The sequence below is a fragment of the Oryza sativa genome, chromosome 3, assembly GCF_034140825.1.
Source record: "Oryza sativa Japonica Group chromosome 3, ASM3414082v1".
Lineage (NCBI taxonomy): Eukaryota > Viridiplantae > Streptophyta > Magnoliopsida > Poales > Poaceae > Oryza > Oryza sativa.
The window spans coordinates 35,958,003-35,980,476 of record NC_089037.1 but is presented as its reverse complement, the minus strand read 5'-3'; the positions used below and the strand labels follow the sequence as shown (position 1 = coordinate 35,980,476).

The following is a 22,474-nucleotide window of genomic DNA, read 5'->3' as shown; positions in this document are numbered from 1 at the left end:
TTGAAATTTCACATGGAGATATAGCATGCTCTCCGGATGTTTTTGGCTTGCACACCTAATTTTTCACTGAACTGATGAGCACCATATGTCATAAATTATACAACCAAAATTTGCGAACTTAATCAGGTTCAAAATGGAACATGTAAGCTTCTTTTTCATCCTGATAAAGACGTACATTTTGCAATGAGTAAGTGATTCTCTGGAGAAATATTTGATGGGACGTAGCTTACAAGATCTGCATCTAAACCCTTCTCTCTAAGCCATAATAGCCTACCAGTATCAATAATATCTTTACACATAAACCCCAAGGCAGCTCTCTCCCCTGCTGGTATACTTCGGATGAGTCTATCGATTCCGCTGACCTCCACATCAGACTTCTCTGCTTTTCCGCACCTGTAAAAAAACGTAGCGACAAACATATTAAGCTTCCGTGACACCATTCGAGAATGATTCAAGAAAACGAACTGTACCATGTTTTTGCCCATACATGATGCATCATAACAATTTAAAAGGGTGATACTTCCCACCAAGATTTGAACAGATGATCTTTTATAGCTATCAGAATGTAGAAGAAAACTAAGGCTTAGTTCAACTAATGGTTCTTACCTGTCTTCTACAGATGAGTCTTCAACCTCTAAAGAGGAATCCGGGGAGCTGTGATCACCATCCACAGCCCAGCTGCTAAACCAAGTCATGGTATGGAAATCTTCCTCTGTAATCCCTAACCCTGAGAGGAATGTCTTATCTGCAATGAGAACAGGAACATTATTCTCTAAGAAGAAAATCTAAAGGTTTTACTGCAATTTTCAAAGGAGGACGGTATAATATTATATAAAGTAGTCAAAGCTGTAAGCGACATAATCGCACGATACATCCTAAACAAAAATAATTAGCAGCATTGGCTGGCAAAAAAAAATTTACTTGCATAGTGATTCCATTGGCACAGATGGTGGCAGCAGGTGGCCAAAGCAAGGCCACATAGATTGCTTTTGCCATATTCTTTTTCATGTGCCTGGTTATACCGTTCATGAAGGCAGCACATCATGGTCATATCTGGAGAGGACAATATTCATTATATACAATCAAGCAATCAGTTAATCTCATTGTCATGTATTATACATCAGTTTGTCGGAGTATAAAATCCATGAATAAATTTCATATGTTAGAACTTAGAACCACCTGTTGCAGGTCCACATAGATGCTTTCCAATTGCTAGATAATGAAGTCCACTCAATGCCTCTATTCCTTGAAGGTTCAAATCTTCAACTGCATTGTGTTTATGTTTCTTATGAGTGCTTATATCTCTTACTATCTCAAATCACAGGGTATGAATGTGACAATTCGTTTTAAGAACACAGAGACCACCCACACATGCATATAAGTGAACTGATAACAAACACATTTGGCCTTCAGCACCAAAGGTGCCTAAAAACCACTTCAAAGAATGAAAAGAAATCTTACTATCAATTCTCAAACGCTTCAAAGTAACGCCTTCATTTTGTCGCAAACTTCGATCAGCCTAGAAAGTACAGAGAAAAGGAAGAAACAGGGCAACAACAGAGCAGTCAAAGAACCAACCTAAGCTGAAATTAGATTTAACACAACAAGCACTTTCAGAAAATAACAAAACAATAAAAGTTTTACTGCAAATCATGAGGAATACAGCAACAATGTGTCGAAACAAACTCAAACTTCATAAGGCACTAGACACAGATAGGACAGTGCATTAAATTCAAAATCACTGTAAACAACCTATACATGCCTTCATACTTAAAGTTGAGACATCTTAAACAACGAACACAAAATACTGAATTAACTATTGTTGAGCATAATAGCAAGCCAATAAATTGCAGATATATTCTAATCTGGCACAGAAATAAGTAATGTCCTTCTAAATTTCTACATGAAAAATAAGCTGAAATTGATTTCAAAAGGTCGAATAACCAATGGCAACTGTCCATGTTTGACAAGCTCAAAGTAGATATCATCCTGAGGCAATATGAACAGAGAAACTGACCTTGAGCTTGTATGATCTTCTCTCAACCAAGAAAACATTCCTAATCCCGTAGCAGTCTGCCAGCATCTGAGTCAAGTACCCTCTCCCTGCTCCGAATTCCACCACTGCCGGAGCATTTTTCACACCATTCTCCTCCGCCACCTCACCTCCCTTCTGCAGCAAACCAAATGCCTCCATATTGCCAATGATGGATGCCTGCTGCGTGACATGCTTTTCCTGGTATGGCACCTTCCTGCCCAACACACCAGCTTAAATCACTCCTCACTACAAAATCCTCAAAAAAATCCAACCCTTACACCATCAAAAGTGGTAAGCACACACACCTATCAACCTGGTTCCTCATCCAATTGTCGCAAGCATCTGTAACAAGAAATGAATCACGCATTGCCATGGCCGCCGACGCATGCGCCAACTTGATCTTCTCAATCAAGGCGCGCAATTCATCCTTGGTGAGCTTGTGCACCAATGCACGCTTAGCGGCCGAGGTGACACCCCCACCGCCTTCTCCCCCACCGGAGTTGATGCCCTTGGAGTAGAACGGCTGCGCTGCGAGCGCCGCGGCCTGCTTCTTGAGGGGGCACTTGCCGACGTGCGCCTCCAGGTTCTCCTCGAGCACGGTGCTGCCCAAGACAAGGCGGCATTAGCGGATAGGGACGCTGGTGATGGAGATCACTTGGCGGTGGTATAGGATTTTGGGGGGTCTTACTGCGAGGGGTCGACGGGGCAGGGGACAAGGCGGCGGAAGGGCGCACCGGCATCGGAGGCGGAATCCGGGAGGTGGTTCCCACAGTACCTGAGGAGGAGGGGGAGGAGGCGGCGATGGGGGTTAGGGTTAGGGTTAGGGTTCAGGGGTTAAGCAGGAAGGTAACTCGGAGAGCTGCTTACTGAGAGGTTGGGAGCGGAGTGTTGGCGCAGTGGCGGCGCTTGTTAGGGAGCCAGAAGTGGCAACGGCCCGGAGGCGGAGGAGGCGGCGGCGACGAGGGCTTCCGTTTCGCCGGAGCACGGCCCATCTCTGACAGCGGCGGCGGCGAGCGGGAGACGCCGGAGGCGGAGAGGGAGCAGAAGTGCAGACCCCCGGTGTGAACACAACCGAAGGGGAAATGCGTGACGTCATTGCTAAATTTGCATCTTATGAATTTGTTTTTTTTTAAAAAAATAAATTTCGAGTGAATTCGAACATGTGAAGGTGTCCTCCACGTTTGACACAAAATCAGATTATCGTACCGCTACATATCCCTTATAAATTTGACGTTAAAAAAATATTACTAGATTACTCCCTCCATTCTCATTTATTTAACACCGCGCACTAATAAACTAACCAACGTCAAATGAAAAAAATAGATACTTCCTCCATTCTCATTTATTTGACACCGGTTAACTAATCCACGTTAAAAATAAAAAGAGATAGAGGGAGTAGATTGAAAAACACAATAGCCATTTTTCATTCGCAGAGCGATACTAGAACTAACCGAGAAGAGACATAAACACAAATTATGTCAGACAAATTTACAAATTCAAAACTCAAAAATTGTTACATGAAAACATGCTCCACTGAGTCCAAAAGGTTGCATCATGATGAGATGCAATGGCAACCAACATATAATATTACAAACGAACAAACACAATTTTACAAACCACATGCTATGACACCACGTCACCATTGATCGCCTAATAAGAAAAAGGGATCATCTTTCCAGTCAAAACGCGGTAAAATTTATCGTAAAGATATGTTTTTCTTTTAAATTAAATTAATGGCGTCGGTCCGTGTCACAGGCCGACGGACTGGAGCACGGCGTAGTTGACGGCGGTGGTGGCGCCGTCGACGACGAGGTTGTGGCCGCTGACGAAGGCGGCCTGGTCGGAGGCGAGGAAGAGCATGGCCTCCGCGACGTCCGCCGCCTTGAGCACCTTCCCGCGGAGCACGTTGTGGGGCTCCGCCGCCGCCTCCATCTCCTCGGGGCTCATCCCCGTCAGCCCGCAGCTCAGCGGCGTCGCCACGCCGCCGGGGGACACGCAGTTCACGCGCACGCCGTGCCGCCCGAGCTCGCCGGCCGCCGCGCGCACCAGCCCCAGCACCGCGTGCTTCGACGCCGTGTACGCCGCCGGCCCGAACCCGCCCTGGCACGACGCCACGCTCGCCGTGCACACGATGGCGCCGCGGGTGCCGCGCGACACCATGGCGCGCGCCGCGTGCTTCACGCACGCCGCCGCGCCGCGGAAGTTCACCGACATCACCCGGTCCAGAGCCGCGAGGTCCATGTCCACGACGGGCCCCGTCGGGAGCAGCACGCCGGCGTTGCTCACCATCACGTCGAGCCGCCCGTGCTCCGCCACCGCGGCGGCCACCGCCGCCTCCACCTGCGCCTCGTCCGTCACGTCGCACCGCACGTACCGGCACCCGCCCCCCGCCACCGACGCCGCCACCGCCTCGCCCAGCTCGTCCTGGACGTCGGCGATGACCACCGTCGCGCCGCACGACGCGAACAGCCGCGCCGCCGCCTCGCCGATGCCGCTCGCGCCGCCGGTCACGATGGCCACCTTGCCGTCCATCCTGCACGCCCCCGCTCAAATCCATCAAACGAATTCGACCCAAACCAATCCAACATCCTCAAATCTAAAAAAAAATCAAACGAAAAAAACTACTAGTAGCTGCGAGTGACTCACCTTGTCTTCGACATGATGCAATGCAAAAGCTGTTTCGTGTCTGCCTTCTGCATCGGGATGTGGTTGTTTATATAGTGCTCAATTCGCTTTTAAAAGTCGTCAACTATGCCAATATTTTACTCAAAAGCAAAATTCTTTTTAAAATTCAGAGGAATGGGCATATATATCCGTACACGACGAGTATAAAATACTCCAAAACCCAATTCTATTATTAATCCAAATCAACAGAATGCCACATCCTTCAAACCTTCAATTCAATATTTCATCAATTAGGTAGCAGCACAACTAAAAAAAAAACGAAAAACGAGTATCCAAGAACACGGCGTTTCCAAATCCAGTGAGATCATCAGACAGACAAATCCCAGAGAAACAATAGACATGGAAGCATTGAAAAACTCATCAGAGTTTCAGTTTTATAATAGATGGATGAAGCGGAGAAGACGAGCTGAGCTGGAGAAGACAAAAGCGGTTGATCCAAGCACGCTGTCATGTGGGGAACACCATGAACCCTAATCATCTCGCGTTGCAAATCCGGTCCCAATGCTCATGGCGCTTTGCTTACCATCACTGTCATTAGCGGATGAGAAGATGAGCTTAACAAGATCAATTCAAGAACAGAAAGGATAAGAGGAGGAAATCTAGAGTTGGATTTGGGTTGGGTCGCTGCCTTCATTTCTACTGCTAATGATTACTCCACGACAGGGTCGGCTGCAATGCAATGCTGCATCCTGATCCTGCAAGAAACTCCATGCACTGCATGTTCACTTTCAGGAAAAGATGCAGTCAATCGAACGCGAAGCTTGCCGGGATTTCTGTTCTTGCTTGTAATTGTTGCTGAAGCATTCCACTCTCGTAAGTTTGCTTATGACTGATAAGCGTGAAAAAATAAACAAGCAACCAAAAATAATTTATATGCAAAACTTTTATATTTACGAACTTAGCGATTTAAAAGCTAGTACTTAAAAATAAACTACAATGAAAAAACCTCCAATCAACTGTAAAATTAAGTTTTAAAATTCTGATTTAGGCTGTGTATAACTATATTGTCGGTGCCTGTCTTACTAACTTTACTGTTACCGTTACTGTTAGATGCTGCCTGTTGGTGACTGATTGCCTGACAGAAGAAAAGAAAAGAAAAGATAATAGATACTACAGGTATTGTTCAGAGAACGACAATAGTGAATTGTCTGTAATGTGGTATGGTCAATGGCCGCAATTATTGGATCTCACGCCAGTTTTCTCGCACTGGCATGTTTAATTGTTTGCACTGCTGCTAATGCTATCTCCCAAAGTCAATTAGCTTCAGATTAGTTATTGGCTCTCTGACCCTGCTGATATGACAGCTCCCTTGGTTTCATCTGCCAGTAGGATCATTTGCAGTAGTCAAAGCACAAGACTTTTGCTTCAGAATTGACTTCTATCGCACTGAATGACTGAATGACCATATCATTTGAAGTTTGAACTACTAGAAGAATGCAATGTTTTCAGAAGGAGCACAGTTCCTTTTCCTGTGCAAAAGTTTGATTCTCGGATTAAAGAATTACACAGTAGCAGTGTGCTTTGTAAGTAGACTTTCAAAGCAGTATATAGCACTTGAACTGAGTTGCATGGATGGACCATACATGTGACAGGACCAGCAGACATCTTTCAGAAGAAAATAGGGGAAAACTAACACACTTGGAATTGAATTTTTGCAAATTGAAGCAATAGTTCAGATAGATATATATGGACCAGCAAAGGTGAGCTGTTACCTCAATGTCTATTGGTTATTACCAGCCAGAGTTTCTTTGCATTTAATGACGAAATGCTTTGAAAAGCACTCAGACTATGGAAGGATTTGAAACAAAAGGGACATGGTAGTTATGCACTAAAAGAAATTAAGTAAACCAAAACACCAACACTATTTGGTTGTTGTCTACTAGTACCAACTACCATTTTTTCCACATTATACGTAGACATAGTAACTATTTACACAGTGTTGTTGATATTATCTTCGATATGTCCAAAAATCGGTTAAGCTAGGACCATTTAGAAAAATCATTGAGGCTAACTACCTTGACACGTCTTGATCAAATAGCTGTGGGATTTATTATCCTATGAACACAGGTTCTTTGCCTTGCCACTTATGTCAGCAGCGACAACGTATATACATTGTATTGTACTATGTAGCCTTATTGTACTGTTCAATGTTCATGCATTCATGTAAGTAGCTGTTAGTTTGCCACTGTCGGTCTAAACGAATCAACGTGTTGGAATTGATGGATGCGACTCTGCTCACTGGACTCAATGATCAGGTTTATCCTACACAATTCATCTGTCTAAATGATTAGTAAATTATACTCCCTATTTTTTTAACTAACCAACGTCAATTAGAAAAAAAACAACAGAGGTAGTATAATATTACTCCATCCGTCTCATTTTAAGTGCAGCCATGGTTTTTCGCGCCTAACTTTAACAGTCCGTCTTAATTGAAATTGTTTTAAAAAAAATTTAAAACATAAGTCACGAGTAAAGTACTATTCATGTTTTATCATCTCATAACAACAAAAGTACTAATTATAAAAAATTTTCAAATAAGATGGACGATCAAAGTTGAGCGTGGAAACTTATGGTTGCATTTAAAATGAGACGGAGGAAGTATGATGCATTTGACTTATAGTAATGTATAGTAGGGCATACATATTGCAACGGGTATAGATAACTGTAGAATTCACATCTTCCTTGGTGTTAGTGTATAGATAACTGTAAAATTCAGATCAATCTAACATTGTCATGACAAGTGACGACTATAAGAAGCAAACTTTAGTTTTTGCTATGAAAACTTTTTACACTGCTTCCTAGTGAGAATAGGAGAGGATGCAATTTAGTGTTGGTAAGAAAAACCATGGTAGTCATAAAAGATATAATATAATGTCATAAACAAGACAGGTGTGGGCTGGCCGCTATAGGCTGGCCTTCTAGTTCTAGGGCTAATGGGCTATTGCGTCAATAACTAATCAACTATGTTGTCAGCCCTTAGGTAACCACATTGCCTTTTCTTAATAAAACCGTTCAATATTTTACTTGGAAGTAAAGATGATACTACAAACACGACTTTGTTTGAGCTTTGTATTCCTTTTACCCATACATCTTTTCCTTCTCTTTTAAGCATTTATATTTGTATTCAGAAATATTTTCTGGACTAGATAGAGTACCAAAGATGTTGTTATACCTAAAGGCTTTCTATGGAACATGTGATTTGAAAAAATGCAAAAGAAAATGAAAAAAAAAATAGAGGATTGGAGTGTCATATATGGACAAATCCTACATAAATTTGAAACATAGTAACATACTATGTTTGGATGGTTCATGGGACTATGAATTTGATATAATCATAAAATGGGTATGCCAACTCACAAGTTTTTTCCTCATCCATCCCAACCACATTTTTCTACCTAGACCTATCCTTGGGTATCCCTATATTCATATTCATATTAGACTGAGTTTATTTCACCATTTTCACAACTTCTATTTTCTCGTTTTCATGCACATGATTTTCAAGCTGCTAATTTTCAAGCTGCTAAATGCAGTTATTTTTTTTGCAAAAAAAGAGAGAAAAGTTGGCTTAAGACATCGGGCCTGTTCACTTTGATGCCAAAAAAAACCTTACCAAATTTTGGCATTACCATTTTGGCAACTTGCCAAAATTTTAGTAGGATTTCTTATATAGTTACTAAAATTTGGCAGCAAACTAAATGTAGCCACTTTTTTTAAGTGAACAGGCCCATCATGCCAATCCATTTTAAGTTTTTTAAGCTAACAATACACCGTTTTGTTTTGCGTGCTGTGGGGGAGAGGTTCCTAACCCCATTGTGCAACACAACCTTATTTGGATAGGGGATAGATAAAAAAAATATATCCATTTAAATTTTGGATATAGTGAGGGTATTACTCATTTTGTCCATTTTATATGAACCCATTTGCTATGTGTAAAATTTAGACCTAAAATTTTTAAACTAATGTTCATATTAAAAAAAACTGATTAAAATTCGGGAGATGATTTATTATATAGAGGAGCAACTTTGTATAAATTTTGAACCATTTCTACATGGTCAATTATTTTATTTTATTTTTTATTCTATTTTTTAAAAATTATATTTCTACTTGGACTTTATTTTTATATTTAAAATTTGTATTGTCTCTTCACTTACCCATTGATGAGTAATACTCAATTATGGGATGGATAAAATTGAGTATGAATAAGTGTTACCCTTTATGCTTCCCTGGTGGCAGATCAATAATTATGCATTTTATCAAAAGGAAAAAAATAAATTAACATATAGCAAAAGAGAAAAAAAATAATACTATTAATCAATAACAAAAACTTACTTCCTCTGTCCTATTTTAAGTGCAACCATGAATTTCCGTGTCCAACTTTGATTGTCTGTTTTATTTTATTTTTTTTGTGATTAGTATTTTTGTTTTTATGAGATGATAAAACATGAATAGTACTCTTTCATTTCCAAATTGATCATCATATAATGGAATTCAAAATTTCTCAAATTGATTATCATATAACCGTATGGATACAGATTTTATCAAAATACAATTAATGCAACATGGGAGAATATGTACATGCTAAGGTGTAATTGGTATAGTGTTTAATCGATGCATGTATTATAGGAGAATGTGTGCATGGTGTCTTGATTGATGTGATTTAAATTATCATTGGTCTTGGTGTATAAAGATATATGATGATCATTTTAGGAAGGAGGAGTACTTTACTCATGACTTATAGTTTTCATTTTTTTAATTTTTTTAAATACGATATATGATTAAAGTTAGATGTACTCCCTCCGTCAAAAAAAAAGACAAACCCTGGGTTTCCGTGTCCAACGTTTGACCGTCCGTTACGCATAAAGTATTAATCATGTTTTATCATCTAACAACAATAAAAATACTAATTATAAAAAAATTCATATAAAACAGACAGTTAAACGTTGGACACGGAAAATCAAAGTTTATCTTTTTTTTTATTTTACGGAGAGAGTAGAAAACTATGGCGACACTTAAAATGCTGACGGAGGGAGTAAGACAGATACCAAAATACCAATATCTCATATTCTCGGGCATCCTTGCGTAATTGTGCCCAAGAAAAAAAGAGCAAATCGTGGCGTCGTGCAGTGCGGTGCGTCGAGGATATTTTCCCCGCAGAAATCCTAAATTCCCCCGTCCCCTCTCGGCGTCGACTCCTCGTGAGTGACTTCGCCCGCCGCCGCCTGCGCCACCGCCGATCCCCATCCGTCCCGCCACCGCGAGCGGGCGAGCAGCGGCGCCGTCGTCCGTCCGCCCTGCTGCTTCCGCCGCATCGCATCCCGGTGAGCATCCCGTCCTCTTCCTCATTCATCTCTCTCTCTCTACCCACCCACTTTTTTTTTCTTCTCGAATTTGTATTAACCCTAGCTTCTGTTCTAGAAATTTGCGTTAGACTCAGTACTAATAACAGTTTCTTTGCTCCCAAAATTTTTCGTGGGTTCGACTGAACCCCCATGTGGCCATGTCCGTTGTTAGATCCGCCACTGCGTTATATCCTCGTGTTTTTGATTGGGTGGCTTATCAAATAATAGGTTTCTGAATGTATTATACAAATATCTTGTGCAACCTACCCTTTTATGGTTGTTATTGCCTTTATTTAGGTCTTTGCTTTGATACTCTTTTAGTAGAAAAGGCTTGCGCTAACCTCGAATCAGTATTCTGTTACTAATGCTTTTAGGTCTTTGCTTTGGTACTCTTTTAGTAGAAAAGGGCTTGCACTAACCTCGAATGAAAATTCGGTTACTAATGAGTCGGGGCATCGCGACAAAACACTAAACACTGAAATGTAAAATTAGCTCTGTCCTATTCTGGTGTAAATTAGTTAATCAAAATACACTTCTGTTGTCATCCTAAACCAACTATTCTTAATTCTCAGCCATGACTTCAATTTCATGTTTCTCTTGTGATTGGTTGGGGCTAAAATTTGTTCAATACAGTTTGTTGCTCAAGGGATGAATGCCAACAATTTACTGTCACTCATTGATGTAGGTTCCGTTAACACACTTTTACTATGTCTAATGGATGAGACTGCATTAAGTAATCGATATACCCTCTAAATATGCTATCCTTTCAATGTAATTCGCACCCGACTACATTAACCTGCTGACAGTCACATGCAATTGTCTCTTGCTGAGTGCATGTACTGCATTTGAGTCCCAGTGACTATTTATGTGCTTAGAGATTAATAAACTTCTTATTATATGGAGCACTAAAGCATGGCACATATTTTCTAGTAGGTTTATTTTATATCCATCCTTATGGCATGTCTTTTTGTACCCATAGGTACTGTTTTACCAAGGAAATATGGACAGATTTGTATAACATTGCCTAAGCTTTGAATCTACTTTGAAACCATGGCCCGAAAAGGAAGTCAAAGTAAAAGTGTTCTGAATCATGCTTCACCTAACCGACAAAATGCAGCTAATTGTGAGGTACTAAATACACCAGAAAGTGATGTGATGGATGGTGAAAATCGAAGTTCACATGTTCAAGGTGGTTCAAATGTTTCTGGAGTAAACTATGGCCAGAAAACAAAAGGTATCAAGAAGAATAACAGAAGCAATGGCATTTCATCCTCTGGCAAATCAGATGACAGAGCCTCAAAAAAGCAGTCAGTGGACACCAATTATGATATAGGTAATTCAGGAGAAAATGACAATGAGTTATCATCCAGCACTTCCAAAGCAAGAAGAGATAGCAAGAGATCATCACGGCGTGGATGTGGTAAAAACTCATCGATAGAACAAACCCCAATGCCAGTTTTTGCAGAAAAAGTTTTGGAGAAGACCAGGTGCATAGCTTGCATGGCTGCATCCATTTTTAGGGCTTCCGTGATGTATATAATAGAAGAAAGCAAATTGCTACTTGAGAGAAATAGGCCAGCAATCACAACTTTCATGGCTATTGTGCACAAGGGGCATGACTATGTCCGCAGCAAAATTAAGTATACTTATCCTATTTGTCGGGCATGGATGTTTAGTGCTGGAAAGTTGATATTGCTCTTGTTGGCAGTTTGGTTCAACTGCAACATAAGGGGCTTCGATTCTTTGCTACGCCTAGGGACAAACTCACTCCTTACAGTACTTTGGTGCAGTACACTATCAGTTTTTGCAATGATTGGACTAAAGAAAATGCTAATATTAATGGTATGATTCAGCTATCCTTTTGCCTTTTGAGTTGCCTCTGCTGTGAATGTTTACTAGGCTATGTTGCATGATGCAACCAAGAGATATTATTGTTGTACAGTTCTTGCCTACAGTTCGGTTTTTCTCCACAAAACAACATAACTATGATGAAATAATGCAATGAGTATAGATTAATGGGCATTAATAGTGAAAGTTTGAATTATGAAATGGAAATAGATGCTCCTGACATATTTTCGAAAACATTCATCAATTCTATTCTCTCTGTGACCCAGGTAATTGCTGCTGCTGTAGTTGCCTTTGTTGGTCTTGGTTTTGCTGTTCTGGTTATCGCAGTGGCTGCAGTGGTGATTTTGTGGCTGTATGGAAGCTTTTGGACAACAAGCGGCATCATAATTCTCGGAGGTAATATTCTACAGTTTGTTTACTATTAGTCAAGTATATCCAGCACTTGAGAATGTCTAAGAATGCTGTAATATTTCTTGAATCACAGGTGCTTCCTTTTTCCTGAAGCATGAACGTTTTGCATTGCTTGTCACCTGCCTATATTCAATGTATTGTGCAAAAAACTATGTTGGATGGCTTGGGTTACTTTTGAGCCTGAACTTATCTTTCATTTCAAGTGATGTTCTTGTGCAACTCCTAAAGAACAATGTAGACAATAACAAATCTGCTGGCTCTTCAAGGAACTCTGAGCAAAATTCAGGCAAATCAGGCTTCTTTGGAGAATTTCGACAATCATCAGCAGATAATACCTCACAGTCCGAGTATGCTCAACCATCAGATCGGGGCCCTGGCGATCCTTCAACTAGTGGAGCTGAGAAAGAGTTGACCTCTGAAGATGAAGTGTCTCGTTTACTGAACTGCACTGATCACTATTCAGCATTAGGCTTCCATCGTTATGAAAATATAGATGTATCATTACTCAAGAGAGAATACAAGAAAAAGGTGATACTATAAACATTAACCATCATTGTGCACCAGACTGTTCATGTTCTGCAAAGTTGTAGTATGTAAAGTTATTTGTTAATTAAATTTAATAATTTCGCAGGCTATGTTAGTCCACCCTGATAAGAACATGGGCAATGATAAAGCTGCTGATGCATTTAAAAAACTTCAAAATGCATACGAGGTTTGCATGTATTTCTTGTTGAGTTAACCGCATATCTGATAAATATCCTATATATTAATGAGGCCCCAATTCAAAATACACAGGTTCTTCTTGATTCTTTGAAACGGAAGACATATGATGATGAGCTAAGGAGGGAGGAGCTTTTGAACTACTTCAGACGGTTTCAGAGTGCTTCTCAAAAGGTCTTATTAGATATTCCTTTTTCTGAGTGTTCATTTGTGCTTTGCTATATTTTTTTTCCTAAATCTTCTTTCTTTAAAGTAGTTCCAAGCAGCATGCTGAGAACTATTTGCAACTGCTGATAGCCCATGAACTTTGGTTGGCTCTTATCGGATGAAAACTGTCTAGTTTAGCTGGACTGAATCCTCAATTTTTGTTGTCCAAATGATTTTGAAGCGCATGTGGAATAGCTTGCATTGCATAACTAAAGTAATTATATATATATACATATCTTTAAGTATCAAACAAGAGGATGAGCCTGCCTGAGGTCCTGGGTGAAACTGAATTGGTCTTTGTCTGATTCATGTTATAGATTAACAGTTTGTGTTACTGGAGCAGGATTCTTGTTATAGCTCAATGGTAGATTCATATGCGGCATTTGGCAATTGTAGTTTTGGCAGTTGAAATGGTGTTATACTTGCAATCTTGTCAAGCACTGCATCTGCCAAAAGCAAAATTTTGGCTTACCACCATCAAATGTTTTTTTTGTTCTGTAGTCAATTCACTAAAGATGGTCTGAAGGAAGTGTCAGTATGCACACATGGTTTTACTTGTACCAATAGTATTTTAGTAGTATGTGCTGCAAAGAAACTGCTCTTTTGGATTGGGCATATTCTTCCTGGTTTCCTATCAGTTGCTTTAATCTGTCCTCTTCCTTGTAACTGGTTATTCTTCTGGTTGGCTTGATATTCTTTTCTTATTTGTTTTCTCTCTAATTGCTAGAAAGGAGGAAGTGGTATTTTTCGACAAGGGTTTAGCCCTTCTGAAGGTGTTGATGAAGGACCTTATGGTTTATCAAGAAGAATAGCCTGCAAGAAATGTGGTGACTTCCACCTGTGGATTTATACAGGAAGAGCTAAATCGCAAGCTAGATGGTGTCAGGTATTTTCTTTTGGCATGTGGTTGTTTTTACTTTTGATACCATGCTTCAAATCTGTTATGAAACTTCTGTGTTTTCTGCACCATAGGACTGCAATGATTTTCACCAAGCTAAAGATGGGGATGGATGGGTTGAGCAGTCTTTTCAACCAGTTCTATTTGGGTTGCTGCACAAGGTAATGTCAGGTTATTCGAGCCCTTGCCCAATACTGAAAATTCAGCTTCTTTTTGAACTAAGAAGAATTATTTGTGTGGTAACTAGCGATCAAAAATGTGCTATGACTGTCATGTAATGTTGTTTATTGTTATGCAGCCTGAATTGCCTCATGCATATGTTTGTGCTGAAAGCATCATTTTCGATGTCACCGAGTGGTTCACCTGTCAGGTAATTCAGATATTCTTCAATGAAATTTCTGATTCGTTCAGTTGCTTGTTTAATATTGCTCCAACATGGTGGCTTGTTTTGTACATAAGGGCCTTATCTATTTTATTCTTCTAACAATGTTCATGCAAGACAATATACAGCAAGGGTTGCATGTTGAATGCTCATAGCTATGATCTCTGGTCTGTACGGTATACAATACACTATCATGTAGTTCTGCGCTTTAAAACGTATACAGATGCTATGCAACATGAGTACTATATGCAGTATTGCCGAAATGCTAAATTATTTCATCCACTGAAAGCTTTGTTTTAGGTCATTAAAACTGTGAGCAGGGACATTAAGGAGAACAATTATTATTGTTTTTTAAGACTAACGATTACTAATATCAACTTGAAGATCTGGCAAAAAGTAGTACTGGGGGGGGGGGATTTCTCTACTCTCCATGTAAGGCCTTTGTGTTATGGATAGGAAAACATTACACTATTCACAGTAACACACAAACACATAGACTGGTTGAGGTGCCCAATGGAGTTATCCAACAATGTGATGCACCGACAAATTGTCTCTGCCTATTGAGCAGAGAGAAAATAGAGATTTATGAATTGATATGCAACTGTTCTGTTCTTCAGGGAATGAGATGCCCCGCGAACACTCACAAGCCGAGCTTCCATGTCAATGCCAGCTTGTTAAAGCAGAATAGTGGCAAGGGGAGCACCTCGGCGCAGAGGGGTGGAGGGATCCCTAATGGTGTAAACATGGATGGCGGAATCGATGAAGAGGAGTTCTTCGAGTGGTTGCAGAATGCACTGCAGTCTGGCATGTTTGAATCGTTTGGCGCGCAAAACGAGCCCCCTTCCCCTGGAAGTGGAAGCAATGCCAAGGGTAGTAATAGCAGTAGTAAGAAAAAGAAGAAGGGCAAGAAGCAATGGTAACTGAAGAAGGTCCGATAATGGCGATTCTTCTTTGTGAGCAGAAAGAAGTAAAACATATGGTGTTTGTTCGGTATAGTTATGCAGGAAAACACCCCAATAATAGGGGTCCTAGATGCTCAACCATCCTGACTCGCTTTAAGGCGATGCCATTCAAAATCATGATTCATCTTGCTGTGATTTTTCATATGGAGAATTAGAAATCAGAAGAGAAGAAAGGGCCATGTATGTGGCAAAGATTGTTGGAATGTAAAGCGCAAAATATGTTGAGCCTACATGATTGAATTGTTTGGACAGGTAGCGCAAGCTACAATTTCCATACACTTGTCATCAGATATATTACATTGTTGCTGATGTCTCGTTGATACATAGAAATCTTTCTGCCCTTGCTTTACGATTCAATTGTGATTTTACCCCTACTTTTTAGGGTTTGTGATTTTGCCCTTGTTTTTCTGAAATAAAGCAGCCGTCTAGCCTTGGTTTTGATAGAAGTTTGGTGGGTCCGGAATTTCAGATTTAAACGAAGATAGAAAATGTTATTATCATTTTTGAATGACCATTCTACCCTTACCCTTGGTTCAATGAAAGAACCAAATCCCCAATCCCTATCCCGATTTCCACTCCAAAACCCGGCGGTGGCGGCGGCTACGCGCGGCAGGGAGGAGCGGCGGCGGGGCCAGCTGCCACGGAATAGCGCGCGGCGGAGTCGGGCGCGGGCAGGGAGGCGCTGCGGCGGCAGCGTCGCGCGTGCATGGAGGCGCGGCGCGGCGGCCGGTGGCCCCGCGGTCAGCGCGCGGCGGAGAGGAGCGGCGGCTCCGTCAGCCAGCCAGCGAGCGAGCAGCGAGCAGGTAGCTTGGCGGCGGGATGGCGCTGTTAAAGGATGTAGGCAGGCGCGGCGGCGACCTCGGGCTGGAGCGCAGGCTAGGGACGCAGGGAGGCACGACTTGCTGCCGGCGGGCTGGCGCTCCTAACCTCTTGCCGGCGCAGGGACGGAGGCCTAGCGCTATTGAAAATACAGGATTAAGAGACATAATGGAGTAAATCTTGTGCATGGTGGAAATCTGCTGCAAATCCCCTGTTTTCTTTCCCATTTTCCTGTCTTGTATCTGCGAGAGATTTGTTTGGTGAATGGTGATTTCTTCCTGTGATGAATCTTGTTGGTGAATTTTTGCACCCGATGCAAGTTCTTTGAAAATGCTGCAGAAATGATGTTAAATTCTTCCAAAATTTGTCAAAGTTTGGTCAAATTCGAAATATATACGCATTATATCAAGAAAGGAGAGGCAAATGTGTAAGGGTATACAAGTCCTTCTACTGCTAAGTTGACGCTGTTAAGTGATGCTAACAGAATAGGGGCAAAACAGAGCTTCGTTTGAAAAAAGTGAGGGCAAAATCACAAACCCTAAAAAGTTAGGGTAAAATCACAATTGCAACTCAAAGTGAGGATAAGAACACAATTGCCCCTAGAAGAAATATGTTACTACCTGCCTAAAGAACTGAGAATATAAGGTGAAGCAGCAATCGAATTTCGCAGTTCATTATAACTTGATATGAGCATTTGGATGAGTACAACCAGTGTGTCTTACACTTCCCCTTAATTAACTGCGGGATTAAGGATGCTAATTACAAGCCACGTAGTGGAGTACACAACAGTAGTAGACAGTAGAGTAGTTGATTAGTAAATTAATTGCTCTTGTTGTTGTTGGCGACGACGCCATCGTTGCCGGCGAGCACGAGGTACTTGTCCCTCCGCGTGAGCGCCGTGCAGGTGTACCCCAGCGTCTCCGCGATCCGGCGCTGCACCTCGTTGGCCACCTCCGGGCCGCCGCCGCCGCCGGCGACGGGGTCGAGGAAGTGCACGACGTAGGCCGGCGAGGGGTTCATGAGGAGGAAGAAGGGGTCGAGCATCTTCCACCCCCCGGCCGTGGTGCCATGGAACATGGCCACCTCCGAGTGCAGCGCCACGGGCTGCACGTCGGCGCCGAGCTCCGTGAAGAGCGGGCTGAAGCGCAGCAGGAACGGCTCGCGGCAGGTGGTCCCCTCCGGGCACACCACCAGGCCGCCGCCGCCGCCGCCGCGCCGGGAGCGGGAGAGGTGGGCCTGCATGGCGGCGCGGTCGGCGGCGCGGTCGCGGGTGAGGCGGAAGGTGCGGATCGGGGCGAGGATCTCGGAGAGGCGGCTGATGCTGTAGGTGGCGGCGGCGAGGTCGGCGCGGCCGGCGACGGCGGAGACATAGAGCGGGTCGAGGAGGGAGCGGTGGTTGCAGACGAAGAGGTCCAAGACCGCGGCGGCCCGCAGCGTGGAGGCGGCGATGCAGCGGCAGTGGATGCCGAGGGCGGCGGCGATCGGGGCGGCGAGGGAGAAGGGGAGGACGACGACGATGAGGGCGACGCGGAGGAGGGCGAGGGGCACGGCCAGCGGCAGCCACACGAACATGGCCAGCGTCGCCGACGTCGTCGGCCGGAACGCGACGCGGCCGTCGTGGAAGATGAGGGGCTTCGCGTATCGCCGGGGATGGAGGGGACGCCATCGCCGCCGCGCCCACTCCGACGCCACGTACACCTCCTGCATTCATTAATGTTTGCCCATTCTCACTTGATTAATCTATCTTGCATCTTCCTTTCTACTCTCTCCCTAAAAAAAAAAAATCAACTTCTAGAGCTTAAATTTTATCAAAAAAAACTTGTACAATCTTATCTATTCTCAGCATGTAAAATGAAAAGTTTTATTCCTTCGATACTCTTTACCTATCTATCACCATTACTATTTTTTCAATAATAAAAAGTATTTTGTTCATTTTTACTCTGCACTAACTTTATATAGGGATGCGAGGGTTTGATTTTATATGGGATGGAGGGAGTACACAATGTGTTCAGTACCATCGCACAACACCTCAACACCATGAATGCGTCCGTTTTAACCCACAGTAAAAGTATCGGGATCAATAGTAAATCTTTAGCCCGATTAAAAAAAATGTAATCTTTATATTAATTATTTGAGCGTGTAAATATTTTTCTAAAACACGGAACAAACTCAGACGTACACAAAAACGCGCACACTCTATCCCTGTGAGCATTTTTAAAAAGACTGAGCGACATTCTTAAGATTGATAAAGTCATCGCGAGCGTCTCTCTATCCCTATAATGAAAAGAATATTAATTATAAATGCGAGCACGTGAGCTAAGTCTAGGAATTGAACCCGAAAGACAGTTTCCACCACAAGGAACCCACGCAGTTACAAAATTACTAATTAGCGATCGACTGCGTGTCTGGTCAGTTTCCGATCATGCCTTTTTTTTCTATTTTTATACATACACGCATAATTTGTACATAGAAGTATAAAGTTTATATGCGTATGTGTATTTTTTATACATCTAAAAAGTATACACACAATTTTTCTAAATATAGAAAATTTGTAGATGTATATGTGAAGTTTATACTTTGTATACATACATATAAATTTAGTATATATACATGTATAAACTTGGTATATATACATGTACACAGTTTATACGTGTGTATACAAAAGTACAGTGGTGGAGCAAAGATGCCATGAAGCCCAGACAAGTATTAGCGTTTTTCAGTAATCAACTAATTTTTTGGGACATCAAATGCTATCTACAGCCGAGACGCCAGCGACAGAGCCTAAGCGACCGCCCGACCTGCCCTTGAGTTAGCTCTACCACTGCAAAAGTATGTACAAACGTACAGGGGATGTAAGGAGGTGAGGTGACCGTGCTAGGCGCGTGGCAAGCCATCCATCAGCAGCCCCTAACTAGTTGAGCTACGCTCATTTCGTAAGATGTAAATATACATGTACATGTATTTATTAATCACGTAGTAGTATATACTATTGTAGATAATAAATTTTATTCTGTTTGTGCACAAGCATGGGCGTGAATGAGAAATCCTTACGAATTTATGGTTGAGAAAGATGTGTAGTAAAGAGTGATCGACAACTGGTAGTTAATCGGTAGATTAATTGACCGATGTCTTAATCGGTTATGCAGATTTATTTGATCGGTACGAATATTAATTTGACCGGTGTCTTAATCGGTCGGTAGATTAATTGACCAGTGTCTTATTGTTGGTAAAACTAATTTTATCAACACTGCAGCTGATCATGCATACTACCTCCCTAAATAAATTTATTTTTTATCAATCTCACACGTATCAATAGGACAAAAAAAACTAAAATAGTTCTATTTTATTAAATCACAATATAATTGTTTCTTATTTTATCTAGTTTCAATGTATTTACTATTCACTTTTACAAACTCTAATACAATGATTGCTAAAAGTAAATTTAATTTGGAATAAACTGGAGGAGGGTAAACACGATGTTATTTTAGGACAGCGGAAGTAAATATGTAGGATGCATGTCGGGTGAATAATACGATTTGATTCACCTGAATAAAACAGTGCTCTTAATTATATCTGATAAGAGTAGTAATATAAACGTGCAACGTACGTCGATTCATAACGAAGTGATGCGGAGCTACTGTATGCACGGGTCTTTTCTTAATGATGATGTTGATGTGAACAGAGACTTATAATTAATTGATGAAAAAAAAATCGATCAGTGCCATATATACGAAAATACGGTTCATATGAAAAGAATGGCAGGGGCATTTTAGTCTATATGAAAAATACTTGAACAAAGACATCCTAGATGTACTGCGTACTACATAATGATATGGTTTAAACTTTGCAAAATAATCATTATATCACCCAATTTCATCCTTTGTAATGATAAATTTTAATAGGGTATTTTTTATAATGACATAAATCCAATTAACCTTCTTAAATATGCATGGTTATTTACATACTACCAGTATGAACAGTTGAAAACCATTTGAAGATAGCCTTAAAAGAAGCATTTAATTTTAAAGTGGCATATATATAGGTACTACAAGACAAGAGGTGAATAAACTGTAGCTCTGCTGACAAAAATTCAGTAACATGCCAATTACCGTTCTGGGCCGTGTGTACGTAAACTGAGATTTCAATGAAAACCGGCATTCATACCTTACCCATAACTCGCTATATACAGTCCGGCCGACAACAGAAACTTATTATCACGTAATTAATGAGGGATGAATTAATTAGAAAAAAAGAAGAGCTATTAAAGCTACATGTAGATCGATCAAGACCCAATGTATAATATACGAAAAAATATATTATCTACAGCTTTCAGTTACTCTTTTCTTAATAAATAGTATATGATATGCCATTAACTTCTAGACATACGTTTAACCGTTCGTCTTATTAACAAAATTATATAATAATTATTTATTTTATTATTAAATATACATTAAACATGATTATATTCTTGCACAATTATGTAATTTTTTTAAATAAGATAAATGGTTAAACGTTTAAAGTGAACGTCACAATTGCATTAAAAAAATAAAGTGAGTATATATATGCATATAGGCATGCAAATCAAATTAAACTCTGTATCATATCACTAACTACTACTCCCCCGTTTTATATTATAAGTCGTTTATTTTTTTCATAGTCAAAGTTACTAAATTTATAGAAAAAATATAATAATATTTTAAATATAAAATAAATATCAAAATATATTCAATGTTAAATTATATGAAAATAATTTAGTGTTGTAAATTGCTAATTTTTTTTTCTATAAATTTAATTAAATCAAAAGAATTTTTTTAAAAAAAAATCAAAAGACTTGTAATGTGAAGTCAGGGAGTTCTGGCTTTGATCATCAACACTAGATACGGAGTAGTAGCTACGAAGAGATATGCATGCATAACGCTGACGTGGAGTAAAGTAGTTTGCATGTGACGACACATGCATGCATGTAGAGTGAATTAGGAAGTAGATTTTTTTCCCTCGAGGGACATCACTCGTTTTGCGTACCTATAGTTTTAAAAAATACTTTTAAGATAGATCACTATATAATATATCTTTTCGTAAACATATTAGTTAAAATTCAACTTATATAATATAAAACAAAAATAACAAATTTGACTATGAATTACGTGTTCACTTCGTAGTTAAATTTATTATTTTTGTTTTTATCTATATAAGTTGAATTTGAATTGAAGTGGCAAATCATATACTGACCTATCTTACTAAATTTTTTTAAAAATTTTGATGACTTTTTAAGTGATATCCCCTTTAAGGATTATTTGAGTTTTCCGAGTGAATTACTCCACTCCTACCTTGCAATAGTTTTGGAAGAGCTGATGGAACGAGTTCCCGAGTCCGGCGATGCCGACGACGGTGACCTGTCCATCACCGTCACCGTCGCCGGCGCCGCCGCGCTCCTTCATCCCGATCACCTCCTCCATGTCCAGCCTCTGCATGACCTCGCCGTCGGACTCCGCGAGGCCAAGGTAATACCCCCTGAACGCCCTCAGCTCCGGCGCCACGACGGCGTCGACGGCGAGGTACTCCTTCAAGAACGGCTCCACCATCTCCCTCGGCATGGAGCTCACGCACACCAGCCGCCGCCGCCGCGCCGCCGCATCGAACACCTCGGCGCTGACGTCCTCCAGGAACAGCTTGGGCATCACCGCCCTGCCCACCCGGAAGGACGGCGACCCGTCCTTCTCCTTCCTGACTCCGGCGAAGCTGACCATGACCATGAGCTTGGTGGCCCGGTCATGGCCGAGCAGGAGCAGCACGGGGTAGAGCAGCAGCAGGAGGAGGCCGCGGAAGAGCCCCCCGGCCTCCAGCGCGACGAGCATGAAGTACGGGAAGGTCGACGGCGACATCAGCAGGCCGCCCTCCACCTTGCACACCGTCACGTCCGCCGCCGCCGGCAGCTCGTCCGACGACGGCGGCCGCCTGACGACGTGCGGCGGCGGCGGAGGAGGATGCGCATGGAGGACGAAGGATTTGAGCCGCCTGACGATCTTGTTGGAGTGGAAGAGGAGGGACTTGGTGAAGGCCTTCCACGACATGGCTGCTACAACTCGTTCGATCGAGCGCGAATATTAAAGCAGCATGGGCAAACTCTAATTAACAACTAATTAAGTTAGCTAGTTGTATTGGGAGCTA

At 41.6% G+C, this 22,474-nt stretch overlaps 4 protein-coding genes across 4 annotated transcripts; 1 reads left to right on the top strand and 3 right to left on the bottom strand.

Moving 5' to 3' along the window:
• Positions 1 to 59: 59 nt before the first annotated feature.
• Positions 60 to 3,108, bottom strand: LOC9267457 (tRNA:m(4)X modification enzyme TRM13-like). Its single transcript, XM_015773378.3, has 9 exons — positions 2,903 to 3,108; positions 2,724 to 2,810; positions 2,341 to 2,637; positions 2,018 to 2,249; positions 1,462 to 1,519; positions 1,180 to 1,266; positions 922 to 1,053; positions 607 to 745; positions 60 to 393 (listed from the first exon to the last, which is right to left on the bottom strand). The coding sequence occupies exons 1-9, from the start codon at positions 3,025 to 3,027 to the stop codon at positions 156 to 158; spliced, it is 1,395 nt and encodes a 464-aa protein (XP_015628864.1). The 5' UTR covers positions 3,028 to 3,108; the 3' UTR covers positions 60 to 155.
• A 461-nt stretch (positions 3,109 to 3,569) lies between these two features.
• Positions 3,570 to 5,493, bottom strand: LOC4334683 (short-chain dehydrogenase reductase 5). The gene is made up of 2 exons (XM_015774445.3): positions 4,682 to 5,493; positions 3,570 to 4,568 (listed from the first exon to the last, which is right to left on the bottom strand). Exons 1-2 carry the CDS (start codon positions 4,732 to 4,734, stop codon positions 3,785 to 3,787), a joined length of 837 nt encoding a protein of 278 aa, XP_015629931.1. The 5' UTR covers positions 4,735 to 5,493; the 3' UTR covers positions 3,570 to 3,784.
• Positions 5,494 to 9,891: 4,398 nt separating this feature from the next.
• Positions 9,892 to 15,836, top strand: LOC4334682 (uncharacterized). Its single transcript, XM_015777027.3, has 10 exons — positions 9,892 to 10,038; positions 11,039 to 11,901; positions 12,174 to 12,303; positions 12,392 to 12,846; positions 12,950 to 13,030; positions 13,114 to 13,212; positions 13,973 to 14,131; positions 14,218 to 14,304; positions 14,442 to 14,513; positions 15,143 to 15,836. The coding sequence occupies exons 2-10, from the start codon at positions 11,110 to 11,112 to the stop codon at positions 15,443 to 15,445; spliced, it is 2,178 nt and encodes a 725-aa protein (XP_015632513.1). The 5' UTR covers positions 9,892 to 10,038; positions 11,039 to 11,109; the 3' UTR covers positions 15,446 to 15,836.
• Positions 15,837 to 16,952: 1,116 nt separating this feature from the next.
• LOC4334681 (probable glycerol-3-phosphate acyltransferase 3) lies at positions 16,953 to 22,474 on the bottom strand. Its single transcript, XM_015773935.3, has 2 exons — positions 21,634 to 22,474; positions 16,953 to 18,007 (listed from the first exon to the last, which is right to left on the bottom strand). The coding sequence occupies exons 1-2, from the start codon at positions 22,375 to 22,377 to the stop codon at positions 17,126 to 17,128; spliced, it is 1,626 nt and encodes a 541-aa protein (XP_015629421.1). The 5' UTR covers positions 22,378 to 22,474; the 3' UTR covers positions 16,953 to 17,125.

What these genes read in the sequence shown, in the direction of transcription:
- LOC9267457 (XM_015773378.3), bottom strand. Translation starts at nt 3,027, where the DNA reads ATGGGCCGTGCTCCGGCGAAACGGAAGCCCTCGTCGCCGCCGCCTCCT. An exon ending in TCTATGTGGACCTGCAACAG is followed by an intron (nt 1,054 to 1,179) that starts GTGGTTCTAAGT and finishes TGTCCTCTCCAG; the next exon opens with ATATGACCATGATGTGCTGC. An exon ending in GACTCATCTGTAGAAGACAG is followed by an intron (nt 394 to 606) that starts GTAAGAACCATT and finishes GTTTTTTTACAG; the next exon opens with GTGCGGAAAAGCAGAGAAGT.
- LOC4334683 (XM_015774445.3), bottom strand. Translation starts at nt 4,734, where the DNA reads ATGCAGAAGGCAGACACGAAACAGCTTTTGCATTGCATCATGTCGAAG. An exon ending in TGCATCATGTCGAAGACAAG is followed by an intron (nt 4,569 to 4,681) that starts GTGAGTCACTCG and finishes GGGGGCGTGCAG; the next exon opens with GATGGACGGCAAGGTGGCCA.
- LOC4334682 (XM_015777027.3), top strand. Translation starts at nt 11,110, where the DNA reads ATGGCCCGAAAAGGAAGTCAAAGTAAAAGTGTTCTGAATCATGCTTCA. An exon ending in AGAAAATGCTAATATTAATG is followed by an intron (nt 11,902 to 12,173) that starts GTATGATTCAGC and finishes TCTGTGACCCAG; the next exon opens with GTAATTGCTGCTGCTGTAGT. An exon ending in CGGCATCATAATTCTCGGAG is followed by an intron (nt 12,304 to 12,391) that starts GTAATATTCTAC and finishes CTTGAATCACAG; the next exon opens with GTGCTTCCTTTTTCCTGAAG.
- LOC4334681 (XM_015773935.3), bottom strand. Translation starts at nt 22,377, where the DNA reads ATGTCGTGGAAGGCCTTCACCAAGTCCCTCCTCTTCCACTCCAACAAG. An exon ending in TCTTCCAAAACTATTGCAAG is followed by an intron (nt 18,008 to 21,633) that starts GTAGGAGTGGAG and finishes TAATGAATGCAG; the next exon opens with GAGGTGTACGTGGCGTCGGA.